We start from the raw sequence: 16,209 nt of genomic DNA, 5'->3' as shown, positions 1-16,209 counted from the left end.
GGTTGTTAATTGCCTGAACAACCGCCATGTTGTCAGACCAAAATACCACCTTCCTGTCTGACAACGCCGCCGGCCATAGGTGTAGTGCAACAACAATCGGGAAGAGCTCCAGAACAGTAACATTTTTGGTGATCCTACGCCTGCGCCAAACATTGGGCCATCCCTGAGCGCACCATTCCTCGCCCAAGATAGCCCCGAAACCTTCCCTGCCTGAGGCATCTGTGAAAAGACAAAGTTCCTGACTGTCAATCCAGTGCTGCTTCCAAATAACCGTCCCATTAAAGCGGGCTAGGAATTCGCTCCACACCACCAGATCCTGCTTCAAACCTGTCCCCAGCTTGACCCAGTGATGTTTCTTTTTTATACCAGCGGTCGCCCTTGCTAACCTGCGTGCAAATACCCTCCCCATGGGTATGACCTTTACCGCAAAATTCAGAGTCCCTAGCAGGCATTGGATTTCACCCAGAGTAGCCTTGTCCCTACCCAGTAGATCGCAAATCTCCTGACGCAAGGCCTGTACCTTATCCGCAGGGAGTCGGGACACGCCCTTTACCGTGTCCAACTCGATGCCCAAGAATACCAAAACCTGCGCCGGACCCTCGGTCTTACCAGGAGCTAAAGGTACGCCCAAATGTCCTGCCAATTCCTTGAAACATTGCAGCGCCCGTGCACAATCTTGCGAGTCAGCTCCCCCGATGAACAGGAAATCATCCAGGTAGTGGGTCACTCCCTCAATGCCATACCTGTTTGTTAAGACCTACTGTAGGAAGGAGCTGAACGCCTCAAAGTACGCACAAGACACCGAGCAACCCATGGGCATACACCTATCATAAAAGACCTGGTCCCCCCACTTGAAGCCCAGAAGGTGTTGGCTGTCCGGGTGTACTGGCAGGAGCCTGAAGGCCGATTCGATATCAGACTTGGCCAACCAGGCTCCCTTCCCTGCCCTCCTGATCATGTCGACTGCCAGGTCTAGGGAGCAGTAAGACACTGAGCATCTACCTTCGTCAAGCCAGGAATTCACGGAGTCCCCTTCTGGGTGTGATAGGTTGTGAATAAGTCGGAAAGCCCCTGGCTCCTTTTTTGGTACCACCCCCAGGGGAGAAATCACAAAGTGGGGCATAGGGGGTGAGGAAAAAGGGCCCGCCACCCTGCCCAAAGACACCTCCTTCGCTATTTTATCCCGCACTACCTCCGGGTGCTCCCTAGCTGATTTCTGATTCTCCGCATCCCTGCTCACTAAGGGGCCTTGATAAGGAATGCGGAAACCGTCTAAGAAGCCCTCAGAAATGAGGGACCCTTCCCTGCTAGTGTATCCGCGGAGGGCGCTGAGGAGGTTCTTTACGCTGATGGGAGAGGGCCCTTTCACATGGTCGTGTGGGGCAAGGGCATGCGCGCTGGCAGATGTGTTCGCGGGGGGCCAAAGCGCAGGAGGGGGAACCCCCCCTGGGCTACTCGCTCGAGGAAGGCTTGTCGGGAGTGTCGCGCTTGGAGCATACGGTGGCGGCATGGGGTGCCCCGCACACACTGCAATTGTGTGAGAAACGGCATGTTTTGTCCCAGGAGCAGAACCCTGCATTAAAGAGCCTACAAGTCCCAGAAGACAGTGCCCGAAAGCCAGGCCTGCGACCCCCCCCACGACCGCCCCGAAAGGACTTCCTGTTCTGCCATTTCCTCTCCTGTTTATCCTCTTTCTCTTTGCTCTTTACACCGCTCTCTGTACCTGACTTTGTCGTAGACCCCTCAGCATGCTTGCCCATGTGTTTTACCCATAAACGGACCTCCAACTGGTCCCACTCAAGATCTGGGCAGATTGCTCTTTGTCTACGGAAGTCAGTCGTAGTGGTACCATCCCATGCCCCCACCCTTAGCAGCCTCTTCTGTAATCACGCTTGCATAGTGGAAGAGACCTGGCCCTTCGTCTGGGAATTTCTCCACTATTACTGCCGCAAAAATGGCAAAGGCCTGACCCCAAGTCCCAATATTTTTGGCGGGATATAAATGATACCGCACCCTCTTGTCCTCTTCCTTGTTGCCCATCCTCCTGGTATCTACCCCCTCCGCCCCATGCATGAGAAGGGTGAAGATATCGATAAATTCCCTGCGCCAAATCCCTTCTTTGGCCACTAAAGGGACCATCCAAGCGAGTGAGCAGCGGCCCGATACTAGCGGGGCCGTGGTAACTAGAGGCTTAGGTGCTACGGCTAGTGTTGGTGCCGGCGTCGGTACCACCGGGGGAACCACTACTGCGGGATCGACCGCACTTGCCGCGCTCTCGGCCACAGCAGCAGCTGGGGGTGGGGGCCGCGGAGGAGGTTCCACCGCAGCCGGCGGCTGACCCCAGACCTGCGTGAAGCCCCCCGGCGCCGGGGTCACACTCGGCGGCGGTGGGGCGGACGGGCCGACCCCTAGGGGTGACCTGGCAAGCAAAAGACCGGATCTGACCTCAGCCATGAAGTCTTTTAAAGTGTCTGAAAGCTTACCCAGATCCTCTGCTGATGCAAATGTCGCCTGGGGCGGGCAAGGCAGTACGTTGTGCGTCCCCGTCCCCGTCCCCAAGCCAACCGCCGCCTGGGGTGTCGCTGAGGCCCTGTGAAGAGGGGCCGCTCTATTTCGAGCCGGTGGTTGCTCAACCGGAAAGTCTTTGCTCGTGGGGCGGCGGATTCTTTTCGACAGTGACGGGCCCGCAACCTCCCCTACATCCTTATCCGTAGCCGGACCGTCCATCGATATCCCAGAGTCTGGGGGGGTACTGGCTTTCAATAGTTCAGTCGCCCAAGCTAAACCCTTGGCCCTCGTCAGCTCCAAGAATGCGGCAATCCGGGCTTCCTCCGAAGTGTCCGGCACGGACTCCTCAACCTGTGTCCCTGGTGTGAAAGGGGGGGGGGATAATCCTTGGCTGTTCATCACTTAGCAGTTGCTCTCTCTTATCTGCAATTGGGAAAGAGAGAAAATTAACCGCCTGTTCGCCCCCTTTGAGGCTGATTCGTTGCTCCAGAGTGCCACCTGCTACTCCGAACGGTACCCCCTTCCCCCACCTGCCCGTACTTACTCCCGTCCGAGCCCCGAATACGGAGGATGTTAGGCTCGCGTCTCTCTGTTGCCACTTAATAATCCTTCAGTCACCGAAAGCGGACGAATGTACTGAAAGAGAAACCAGCATAAGCACAAGAAATATGCATACACGAAAAGGCGTGACTGAAACGCAGAAAAAGGTGGGGGGGGGGGGGGAAACAGGTGTTCATACAAATCACTTTTAACCACGCACACCCTGTTCGCGTCTACCCCTATCCCCACCTTGAACCTGGCAAGCAGCATGGTGCTCGCTTGCGCCCCACCCCCGTACTACTTTCCTGGTGCCCATTTGCCCCAAAGTCGCTGTCTCACGGGAAGCGAACGCGGCAATTCTCCATTCATTCGCGTTTATATAGCGTGCACTAGGAAATTATTGGCGCGCTTTACATTACGTATTCAGGCACGGGGGCCAACTCACTGTCCGGAAGTGAAAAAAAAAAAAATGCACAGTACCCGCGCTGCCCCAAAAAGGGGGGGCGAGTTAAATGGAGACGCGACCACGAGGCTCGCAGCCTGCTTCCCCGACCTAGGATGGCCGTTACAAATTTGTGTTCATTTCGACTACGAAGCAACTACGCTTATCTCCTCAATAATGATGGCAACATGTACAACGCATGCCCCCCCCCCCCCATGCATCAATCCTCCTAGGCGCAAACAAGATTGTGCACTGTAAACCATCACCCTGCATAGGATTACTGAACCAGGAGGGGGGAGGGGGGTTGGCGGGATAAAGATCCACGAGATCCCATGCCGGTGACCCGACCGCGCGCGGCATTTCTGCACACAAATGCCTTTGTTTAGGTTGCCGCCTCAATATTGCATGAAATACGATGTACCGACAGCAGATGATTTGGTGTTCACACATATCGCTTTTAATAATGCACACCCTGCTCGCCTCTACACCTACCCCAAACCCGATACCTGGCAAGCAACAACATGGTGCGCGCCTGTGCCAAGTCAATGAATTTACTGTTGCCCATTGAGCCATTGTCCCCTATGTAGTGCAGCGACGCGCGCTAGCTAGGCCCGACGGTATCCAAGCGCGTTAAATGAACCGTTATAGTGTTCCACCCCGTTCGATTCATAAGGCCTGACATGCTTAAATATTGCGTGCTCGACCCGAAATTCTCGGAGCTCAAAAGAATCGTATCCGCATTCGAATGGGCCTGTTGTATCTGCATCGCGCACGCTCAGACCCGCAGTTATGCGCACGCGTGCCGGCCCCCGCATCGAGGGGCGCTGTAAGCAGGGGGCAAAAGGAGGCACCAGCCCAGCGCCTCTGCCACCAGTCATTGGTGCCCCTGACCCGTGTCCGGGGGGAAGACGAACCTGACCCGGACCGTCGAAGGGCAGCAGGCTCCATGAACATACCCAGCTCCCAGTGCCCGCCGACACACACGCCCCCCCCCACCTATTCGGAAAAGCTATCCCCGCGCGCCAACGGGCGCAGCAGCTCTGACCACTCGGCCACGAAAACCTTTACGCGTGGCTCCACTACCGTCCCAATGTGACCCGAAAACATGACCATGCATGCTTCTGTGCCCCCAAAACAGCGTCCCTCCAGGTGCGGTACCGTGCGCACTAATCATTAGGCCCTCCCTCCAGCAACACACAGCCAGGGCGTAAAACGAAGATAATTTCGTTACACGGCACGGAACAGTCGAACCGGTAAACGGAACACGCACACGCTCTAGATTACAAGCAAGCGGACCGAAGAGGTCAGAGTTAATATTCAAAACCAAGCTGGGTTTTACACTAAATAGCTGCAGTGGTATTCGAATCCGCGTCTCCGTAGAGACAGAAACATTTCCTAAGCGCCTTCGACTGCTCAGTTATGCGCATTAGCCCACTGAGCTGTCCTGCCTGCTCAGCCCACTCGCGCCTCGCTGAGCCATAAGTGCAGGCTGATATCCCCGGATCGAAGCGCTGAGATGCCCCGTGAGCACCCGCCGGGGCAAGGGGGAGAGGGGGAGCACCCGGAGACCCAATACTCACAAACGGCCGACAGTTCCCGCACATAAGGACGAGCGAATTTCCCCCCCCCCCCCGGCCATAAACCCCAGTAGAGGTTAGCCCCTTAACGCTTTAGCACGCAAAGGACAACATCCCACACAAGGCCCCGAGCCATCGTGTCCCAACTTGCGCCCTCCCCGCCCGCGGCCATCCGGGCCACAGGGCCCCGTCGACCTGGTACTGCCCAGGGACGAGGCCGGGGCGAGAAGGGTTAAGCAAGACTCACCTACGTACTGAAAATGGTGACGGCGGGACCCGCGAGGCGATGACGACGGACCGATGCGGCGAGGTCAAAGGCGAGGTGGGCGACAAAGAGGTCGCCAGTGAGGGTGGGGGAAGGCTAAATAGCCTCCCCCTCACCCCTGGGCCCGGAAGTGACACGCATTGCGCGTCACTTCCGGCCCTGACACGAAGGGGGGGGCACCAGTCGGAGTCCCTGCCCCCACCCCCCGAAGGAGGGAGTGGGGAGGGGAGACCGGGGCCCCGGGGCCACTAAGGCGCCGACCGCCGAGTGGCCCCCTGCGGGGGCCGCGGTCAGCGGCAGGAATGCGGTCATATGGCCAAGATCGCACAACCTGTCAACTGTAGGCAGACCATGACCAGGCAGGGAAGGTGGATTCTCACCAATGAGTGATCTGCTACCTTCACTCCCAGATCCAAGGACAGTAGCTTCCGGGAGTCTGATATTTACACAGAAGCTGATATGGAAAGGCCGTGAGCAGAGGGGTGGAGGGAGGTGGGCTTGTGCATTGGCGAGGCTGAGAGAGAGAAAGAACCAGAAGGGAGCGGGGGAGAGGGAAAACAGAGGAGAAACTGACCGGTGAGGAGTGAGGCAAGCAAAGTGTGTGTTTGTGTGTGTATGGAAGAGAGGTGGAGGATTGATCGAGTCTGTGTGTGGTTAAAGATAGGGTGAGGAATACGCGTTTGTAGGTGTGCGTGTAAAAGAGAGGAAATGACAAAAATCTGAGAGAGAAGCAGCCTTATCAAAGGTACAGAGGAAGGGGCCATCTCTCCAATTCAGACATCACCCATCACCCATGTACTTCTGTACCAAATGTGCATCTCGGTCTGTGTGTTTCCATTGGTCTGCTTGTGTACGCATGCATGTGTCTACTGGGTGATGATGATGGTGTGTGAATGCAAATGTGGTGCGGGGGTTGCGTGGGCCTTTCTCTGTATACCTTGTCTGGGTATGTGTGTTTATCGGCATGCGCGCCTGTGTGAGCATTAGTGTGCTTGCCTCTGTGTGCCTTTTGTGTAGATTCATGTGTGTATGGCTTTTGTAGTTTGGTGTCTATACATATGTGAGTGGTTTGGAGTTTATGGATGCTGTGAGTTTGTCTTGATGCATGTGGTTTGGCGTGTGTGGCTGGTGTGAGAGTTTTAGGGGTCCAGTGTGTGTGGGTTTATGTAAGGACTAGTGTATAGTTGTGCTTTGGATAGCTTGATATGTGTTGTGGTTCAGCGTGTGGGAGGTTGTGTGCGATTTAGCGTGTGAGTGTGCGGCCGGTGCACTGGTGCTGTTTGGTGTGTGTGTATTGTTCAGAGTGTGGGAGAGTTGTGTGTGGTTTAGGGTGTATGCGAGATGAGAGAAATATTGAGCGACAGGGTTGCCCCCTCCAGACTTGAAATTTAGACTATGACAAGGAGGCCCTTCTCTTCACCAGATATCCTTCAATAAACCACTGCAAAACCCGATCAAGGATACCAAGCACTATGTAAATACCACTACAATGTAACACACTACCTGCTTCTTCCCAGCCCCACTGGCAGCATTTACTAGTCTGTTTCTGGGGTAAAAGGACTGAGCAACTGTGATTCAATGAGGCTACTGTTGCTCAGAGACTGTAGAGCGCTTTCGACTAGATCCATCCTTCTAGGCTCTTCAGGATCGGATGATGTCACATGGTTGACGACCGAGCAAAACCCAGAGGGAATGCTTATGAATGTGTACACAAGTAGTTCTGAGGCAGATAAAGCTCACACTTTGCATCCCCGGTCCACTTTGACCTTACTCACTATGCCCCTCACACTAAACTAAATGTTAACAGTAACTCCCCACGCATTCTAAACAGATCCACCCAATCACTTTGGTTCTAAGTCCTCGCTTCCCTGTCCCCTCTCCTTTTTAGGTCTCACCCTCTCCCATTTCAAGAGAAATCACATGAGGCTTTTTGTTCACCTAGCGAAGCGCCCCTTCCCCAGAACGGACTCTACCATCACTGGATTAACAAATTTTAACACTATTTGCATTTTACATTACAATCATTTTAATACATATTTACAAAACATATACAATATAAAAAACAATGTCATTTACAAGGCCATTCACTCAAAACAATATCACTGCGAGACCTATTGCATTGTAAATGCTTGTTTTAGGAGGGTTGGCTGTTGTGATACACATTGTCAAGAGAAAATAAGGTAGTGGAGGCTCTTCGGATTTTAGATGCTGAAGGCAGAGAAGACCTGATTAAGGAAGGTACATTGAAGCAAGCATGGGTAGGCATAAAGTGCCCTAAGCGAGTTTCAGTGAAAGGGATGATTCTGTCTGTTCTGGCATGCTCCCCTCCGTGTTCCATAGGAAGGAAATACAAAATAAAGACCACTAAGGTAATGGTATTATTACGAGGTCTCCCCAACATTGTTGGATTTTTACCACTCAAATATCCGTTTTAAATATATTTTGGAAAATCGTCAATTTTTTTATCGCCAAACATCAAAATAATGAGTTATAAAAATGCACACATTTTTGTTTTGTATACATGCTTTTCACATTTAGTATACATATATTAATTCAACCAAGCAAACATTTTAATTTAGTTCACTGAGCTGCACACAGGCGAGCTAATTACATGTAACTAGACCGACACCAGTAGCTCACAACCTACTCTGGGAAGCCTGCAGTAAAGGCACCTCCGTTGGAGATGATGTCACTTTAGATTTGGCTTCAGTGGCCTCTCTAAGCAATACTGTCAGCAATATGTGCTAGAAAAAGGACAATATCCCTCCAGCTCATTACCACAAGACTACCCCCGCAACTAGAAAGAACGTCTTTGCTTCATTGAGAACTCTTTTTTGTGATTGATCTGCCTCTGAGTTCAATGTTGAATCCCCCTGCGCTATTGTTGCAGGGATTTATTTTACAGCAATAATGTAGTTAGGAGTTAATAAAGCATTTCCAGTCTTACTCATAATTCTATGGTATTATTTATGGTTGTTCATCTTTAATATTTGTCTTTCCTACAGAAAATAAGGTTTGTTCATGACTATTAGTTCACAGAAATCTGTAGATTGCCACCAATGTTTCATGTAAACAATCTATGAAAAGGACAATTGTTCAGTGTCACCTCTAGGTCACAGAATACGTTCTGGACCACGAGAATCCCAGTGGGATGGCCTCCGTGTACATGGTAGAATAGCATGCTGGCTAGGCCAGTAAATATTCAGGATCCCTGTTTCACATTTATGCTGGACACTCACAGTAGAAGTACGCACCTGTATACCATTCAGTGGACATCGTCCCAACATAGGTGTTCTATTTTAAGATCCTAGTCGGCTGGGAAGTCCTGCAGACTGAGAGGTCTGTTCTGCCTCTAAGTCTAAGCACACATTTTCCTCCTCGGGAGTAATGCTTGCAGTTTCATTATTTTCGCTGTTCTACATTATTGGTACTAATAAAGTCCTCTGTTAGTCACACGCATGGTTTGTAAATACGCCTTTTAGTCGTAACTTGATTGCCCCATTTTTTACCCCTACACCTTTCCTTCTCTTTGTAGACTCGTCAGCGCATCCTAATCTCTGCCTTCAGCCGTGCCACAAAGGACCCCTTTGCCCCCTCCCGCATTGCTGGTGTCCTGGCTTTTGCAGCCACGCACAACTTCTATTCCATGGCTGACTGTGCTTTCAAGATCCTGCCTGTGTTGTGCTCAGCAGCTGTGGACTCTGAGAAGTCAGTCCGTGACCAGGTGAGAAGGTGCCTCTGTGCAAAACAAGACATGATATAACTGATAGAGTAAATATGAATTTGAGTGTAAGAAGTGGTGTTCATTAAGTTTATACTTTAAAAAACATTTTTTTTCTTGTCCACCGGTTTCTTTCTGGAAACACAGCATAACCCAATATGATGAGTTCAGTGTCCATCTTCCACTTTTTTTTAGATGACAGACATTATACATTTATTGTGACAATGAAATGTGCACTGTCATTATTTGCCCTCTTTCGATTTCTTATCTTTAGATTGTTGTAAAGCAGGTAGTCTTGTCTTTAATGTTCAAGCATTTTGTTTTGCAAATATTTGCTCTAAAAATAGTGTAAGGCCTCTCTGGGAGCTGGATGGAGGGGTTTCACAGTCTGAGATCCACCATGCCACAATCCGAAGTAGGTTCCTGCACTGTTCAAAATGAGAGCTTGTTCTGATTGGGGATTGGTAGGTCAGCTATGCATGGATGGTGAGCCTATGTCGCATTTTGAGGAAGCTGTGCTGCCCAGAATGGGAATTTGCAGTAGACCAGTTATTGCTTTTGCAGTCTTGACAAACTGTTATATTTTGATTCATTCTAATGATGCAATACTGAATCCTGAAAAACACCATGTTTCTGAAAACCTGAATCTCCTTCATAAAAGGATAGTAGAATTATTAGAATGGAAACTTTCTCTCGTAAGCAGGGGACAGACGCAGGTAAGTCTCATTTACGGATTTATCTCACACTCTCAATGACGGACCACCAGTGGCATACACCGTCTCGTAACTGCCACCAATGAAATTCCCCCCAGCTCGTGGAATGCAAGTACTGGTACATGCATTCCACAAGAGGACTCACAGAGTACACATAGAGAACACTGCATGGCTCTTTCCTTTCCAAAACAACGATATAGAATAACGAAAAACGTTAATATACATAACGTATGATATAACAAAACCAGACAACCTATTAAACGAGAAATCAATATAGAATTAAATAAAAAGAAAAGGGAACTTTACCACAACAGATAAACTACAGCAGATAATGGAAAAGCCCTGGAAAGCAGGTGGGAAACGGCAACGTACAAATTAATCTGAAGGACAAGATTACTCTCTAAAATGCAGAGGAAGATTCCTCACTCTGCCCCCACCCCTCAGCTGAGTGCCGTGGTTCATGGGTGTTAAGCACCGATCCGTAGCAACATCTTCCTTCTTATTAATCTCTTTGCCTGTTCACACCACTGTCCGATTCCTCCACTCTCAACATATTCTTTCCATTCTACCACTGACCACCCTGGATTTTCACACTATCATCATTGACACCTACCACTTTAGCAGGAACACTAAATGTGCTCCCACCCTTGGATACATGTACGGGTTTCCACACACAAATCAAATCATCTCCCACCTTGATATTGAGTGCTCTGACCCTGTTTCTAGAATCAAAATATTTTTTCTGTTTAGCTTGTACTTTGGTCACTCTATCCCTGACATTGACAACCAAATCTTCACTGTCACGCGCCTTCACCCACTTGTTCATCCACGCTAGGCAAAAACAAGTAGTAGCTCTTCTTCAACGCAGTAATTCAAAAGGCTGAACTTCAGCTGTCACATGAGGAGTGGTGCGATAGAATCACAACATACTCCTTACAGCATTGGCAACAACACATGTGTTGGAGGTAGCCCACTGATTGCACTCCCCCAACACTGTTCATCCGCTGAACCAGCCCATTCGTTTGGGGATGCACAATGAACTCTTAAGATGCTCCAATCCACTGGCTTCCAAAAACATCTCCACTTTCTTGGCAACAAATTGGACACCATTGTCCAATACAAGCATGGCTGGCATACTTCAAAAAAACTTCTTTAAGAAATTTAACTACAACCTTAGATGTCACTTCACTGACAAATTTCACCTCAGGCCATTTACTGTAATAGTCCATCATGATTAAGGCAAATTTAGATGTATTGGCCAATATATGAAAAGTTCCTTAAATATCAATTCCAACTTATTCCCAGGGCCCCCCAGGCAATTCAATGGGGTAAAAGGGGGGAGTCCTAACCTTCATAGACTAGACACAAATCAAGAAAATCACACACTACTTGACCATAAGATCAACCTCACCATCCATGGCAGACCACTGAAAACATGTATGTAAAGGTTTCTTGGTCACGGTAGCACCTAAGTGACCTTCGTGTGCCCCTACACTTATGGAATTTCTCAATAAAATGGATGGAATACATTTTCCCATCCTCATGAGCAAATCATCCTCCACAGACAATTTGCCTGCAACTTTAACATAAGTCTTAAAATCAAAATCCAGATTACGTTCTTTTGGCCAACCAAGCGCAACATAATTTATGACCAAACACAAAGTGGCATCGTCTTTCAATGCTCTTCCTCACTCTATTTCAGAATAAGCCCGGGATGGAGGTAGATCTATAAGACGCTACAATAAAAACCTCTTTATCATCATCAGCACACATACTGGAGTCAAGTCAAGTCAGATAAACTTAATTCGGTTTCAGAAATATATAACCATAAAAGTTAACAGTACATCGGAATTACATAAAATATCATGATTTCATAAAATATCAACACAGTATGTCATTATTAAAATACATTATACAACAGCCCATGGTAATCTATAACATAAAAGTGCAAAATTCAGACACAGATAATCTCCCCCCTTGATCAAAGCTTTCCAGTAAAATGATCCCAACCCACGAAAATGTGTCTTAAAAAGGAATCTTAAACCCTAACTCTTAAAAGCTTTTAGTCAAGACAAGCCCTAGACTTCACCGCGGAATTCAAATAACCAACGACGAAAAAACATATATTCTTCCTTCAGCAGTTGTAGGTACAGGAGAGCTGGAGGAGCCTGCTTAAAATTCATCTTCTTTAAAATCGGGACTAAAAAAAACCACCTGTAAAGCATCAGTGGAAGCATGCCCCCATATTTCGCTCCCATAAGAGGCTATAGTTACACTCTTGGCTTGGTAGATCTTCCACAAGGCAGCGATAGGTCTGTTTCCTAACTTAGAAGCAAAGTTAAAAATGGCCGCATTCACCCGCAGCAAATCCCCCTTATTTCTTAGTTTGAGCGCCCCCAATTAATTCAATCATCCAGTATGACCCCCAAATATGAGAAGACATCTGTACGGGGTACCTTGGCAAGACCTACCCTGAATTGAAAGCATTTTTTCGGGCGTGTCCCCACTTGCATAACATAGGGTTTTGAATTGTTAACAGATAAGTCCCGTTCCGACAAAGTCGTAAAAGGCGTCAAGCAGGGTTTGAAGCCCCCTGGCAGTCCTTGATATGAGAACTGCGTCATTCGCATAGAGTAACACAGGGAGACCTCGTCGCCCTGCATGCGGATAATCTACCCCTGTTGATAAGAGGGCTTTGTCTAGCTCATTAATATACAGATCTGAAAGAAACACGTTAGTTAGATTCCTCACCTTAGAATATCCCCAGGCGTCAGACTGGATCCGGAAGATTTTTCGTCAGCAATACCCCTTGCGCGTCGCTAGGCGTTGTCTGCGGCTCCGTGTCTGTCGTCGGCGTCGTGCGCCGGAATGACGTCGTTGGAGTACTTAGACGCCGCCCTCGCGCGCTGACGTCAGTTCTTCTTTTTTCCGCGCCAGTAAGCGCAGATCCGGGAGAGCTACCCCTTTAGTCAATTTTTGACTAACTTTTTTGATCCTTTTTGATCGTGTCTCGACACCGGTGCCGGTAGGATGCCTGGGTTTAAAGCCTGTACGGACTGTAACCGATTGTCGGTTACGGACCATCACCGCCGGTGCCTTTACTGCTTGGGCCTCGATCACGACGCGGCGTCGTGCTCGGACTGCAAGGCCCTGACCTCGAAGGCTAGACGGGAGCGGTCCCGTAAGCTTCTCGAGATTCGCCACTCGGCTCCGCGCGCCTCTCGATCCCGGTCCAGGAGGAGGTCCAAGGATCGGTCGCGGAGCCGCAGCCGACATCACCATCGGTCGTCGGGATCCAAGTCTTCGGGTAAGTCGAAGCATTCCAAGAAGTCCAAGAGGCGACACCGCTCTTCGGACTCCCCTCGCCGGTCACGCGACTCGGCCGAGGGTCAGGGTGGTTCCACCCCCGCGGCTCCGGCGGAGCCGCAGGCGCCGCGCACGTCCCCATACCCTCCGGTCCCTGGGACTGATGCGATGCCGGCGGAAGTCAGTGCCTTCCTCTCGGCCATGAGGAAGCTGGCTCCGCCGTCGGCGCCCGCTGGTGCGCCTTCGGGCCCCGCGGACCCGACTGGGCTGCATTGCCTGCCGGTGGCTCCGGCCCCGGCGCCGTTGACGGCTCCGGCCTCGACGCCGCAAGCGCCCGTGGGACCCGTTCTCGAGTCCCCGTCGACGCCGGTCAACCACGTCACGCCTCCTCCGCCGGCGTCGACACCGGTACCACCCCCGACGTTGACTCCGTTCGACGTCGAGCCCCGGTTCAGTCCCACTCCGGGCCCGGCGCCGGTACGGCATCGATGGACGCCGCGATCGGCGCCGCTAGAGACACATTTTGTCTACCGCCCGGCTCCGTTACTTTCTCCTCTACACCAGGAGTCGGATGATGGGGACTACTGGGAGGGATCCGAGGATCCTATGGCCGCTCAGGCCCAACTGTCCCAGGACTGGGCAGATGAACTGGGGGAGGCCAGTGGCCTGGATACCTCGCCAGACACTGGATTCATCTCTCCTCCGACTGTGGCTTCGGAGGAGGGTGCTGCTTTCTCTGTGGTGCTGCGCAAGGCGGCCGCAGCCCTTGGGCTCGAGCTACCTGCCGTGGCTGTGAGGACGAACGTCCTCACTGAGGTGCTTCAGTCTGCTGCAAGCTCCACTGAGCCTCTGCTGCCATTCAATGAGGCCCTCAGTGACGTTCTACAGGGCACCTGGTCCAAGCCCTCCACAGTTCCTCCTGTGGATAGGAACGTCGCCAGGCACCACCGCCCTGCTCCGGGCGACCCCAGTTTTCTGTCCCAACACCCTACCCCTGAGAGCCTGGTTATCCAGGCCTACACCTCCCAATCCTCTTTCCCGACCGCCCCGCCGGACCGGGATTCCAAGAGACTAGAGCAGTTTGGCAAGAAGCTGTTCTCCTCCCTTAGTTTAGGCCTGCGGTCTTTGAACACCGCTTGTCTCTTGGACCATTATTCCCACTCTCTGTGGGATGCGGTGGAGGACGCGCTGCCCCTGTGTCCGGAGGAGGCCCGGACACGACTTACCCAGGCTCTGGCCGATGGGAGGGATGCCGCTCGACATGCTATACGATGTGGGCTTGACACCACGGACTCGCTGGGTAGGGCGATTTCTACCTCAGTGGCGCTTAGACGTCACGCCTGGCTGCGGTCCACGTCATTTTCGGGTGATGTCCAGAGCTCTCTCATGGACATGCCCTTTGATGGCACTCGCCTTTTTGGCGAGAAAGCGGACAGTGCGCTGAATCGCTTTAAGGACTCCCGGGCTACGGCCAAGTCCTTGGGCCTCTCGGCCCCGCGGTCGCAAACTTCCGCCTTTCGCCCCTTTCGTGGCCAAGGAAGGGGTGCCTCCTCACGTGCGCCTAGCCACCAGCCGCAGAATCAACCTGCGCGCGGTCGCGGACGTGGTTTCCGCCGAGGCGGTTTTGGAGGACGACGAGGTCAGCCCACATCCACCCGGCAGCATCCGCCTCAAAACCTTCCTAGTCCGAGCTTACAGGCCCATTCCACGCCAGTGGGCGGCAGAGTTCGCCATCCCCTGCGCCACTGGCGGTCCATCACATAGGACAGGTGGGTGCTGCAAATCGTCCGAAGGGGCTACTCCCTCCCCTTCGAGACGACCCCTCCAGCCATGCCACCGCAGCACCACCGTATCTCGGGGGATCATTTGAATCTTCTCCACGAGGAGGTTTTGGCCCTCTTGGCCAAGGGGGCCGTCGAGCGCGTTCCGAGCCCAGAAGTAGGTCGTGGTTGTTATTCCCACTACTTTCTGGTTCCCAAGAAGGGCAAAGGGGGCCTACGCCCTATCTTGGACCTCCGGAACGTCAATACCTTCCTCCGGAACGTCAATACCTTCCTCCGGAAGGAAAGGTTCAAGATGTTAACTTTGGCTTAGGTTCTAGCTGCCCTAGACCCCGGAGACTGGATGGTAGCGTTGGACTTGCAGGACGCATATTTCCACATCCCTGTCCTGCCGGCCCACCGGCGTTACCTGCGGTTCACGGTGGGCCCAGAGCACTTTCAGTTTACCGTGCTCCCCTTCGGCCTCACCAGTGCCCCTCGGGTGTTCACGAAAGTGATGGCGGTGGTCGCAGCTCATCTGCGCAGATCAGGGGTTCCAGTCTTCCCCTATCTCGACGACTGGTTGTTGAAGGCGAGCTTGCCCCAGGCAGTCGTCTCCCACCTCCAGACTACGGCGGATCTCCTGCATTTGATGGGATTTTCCATCAACGTGCCGAAGTCACACCTGAGCCCCTCTCAAGAGCTCCTCTTCATCGGAGCGGTTCTCGATTCGGCGCAGTTCCGGGTCCATCCACCGGAACAGCGGGTCCGGGATATACAGGCCCTGATTCCCATCTTTCGGCCTCTATCCTGGGTCTCGGTCAGGCTAGTGTTGCGGCTTCTGGGGCTGATGGCCTCCTGCATCCTACTAGTGCATCACGCCAGGCGGCGCATGCGGGCTCTGCAGTGGGACCTGAAGTTTCAGTGGGCCCAGCATCACGGCAACCTGTCCGACCATGTCTTGATCTCGGAGGGCACTGCACAGCAGTTGCAGTGGTGGCTCACGGACCGCGATTGGGTCAAGGGCAAGAGCCTCTCCCTTCCCCAACCGGAGCATGTCGTAGTGACGAATGCGTCCCTCCTGGGATGGGGTGGCCATATGGGAGAGGCGGAGATCAGAGGCCTCTGGTCTCCGGCGGAGTCTCGTCTCCACATCAACCTGTTGGAGTTGAGAGCGATCCGACTTGCACTGAAAGCCTTCCTTCCCTCTGTCAGCGGAAGTGTCGTGCAGGTGTTCACGGACAACACCACCGCCATGTGGTATTGCAACAAACAGGGCGGGGTGGGGTCGTGGACCCTTTGTCAGGAGCCTCTGCGCCTCTGGACATGGCTGGAACACCAGGGCGTAACCCTGGTGGTTCAACATCTGGCGGGCTC

At 52.0% G+C, this 16,209-nt stretch overlaps 1 protein-coding gene across 6 annotated transcripts in view; it reads left to right on the top strand.

Annotated features, from left to right (window-relative positions):
- SCYL1 (SCY1 like pseudokinase 1) overlaps window positions 1-16,209 on the top strand; it is a 1,795,032-nt gene that overhangs the window by 797,886 nt on the left and 980,937 nt on the right. For all 6 annotated transcript variants that reach the window (XM_085625549.1, XM_085625547.1, XM_085625546.1 and 3 more), the window contains exon 11: window positions 8,868-9,056. In XM_085625549.1, coding sequence (XP_085481675.1) covers window positions 8,868-9,056 — 189 coding nt within the window. The remainder of the gene's footprint in view (window positions 1-8,867; window positions 9,057-16,209) is intronic.

This window comes from Triturus cristatus, chromosome 9 (genome assembly GCF_964204655.1).
Source record: "Triturus cristatus chromosome 9, aTriCri1.1, whole genome shotgun sequence".
Lineage (NCBI taxonomy): Eukaryota > Metazoa > Chordata > Amphibia > Caudata > Salamandridae > Triturus > Triturus cristatus.
This window is presented reverse-complemented; position numbering and strand designations above follow the sequence as displayed.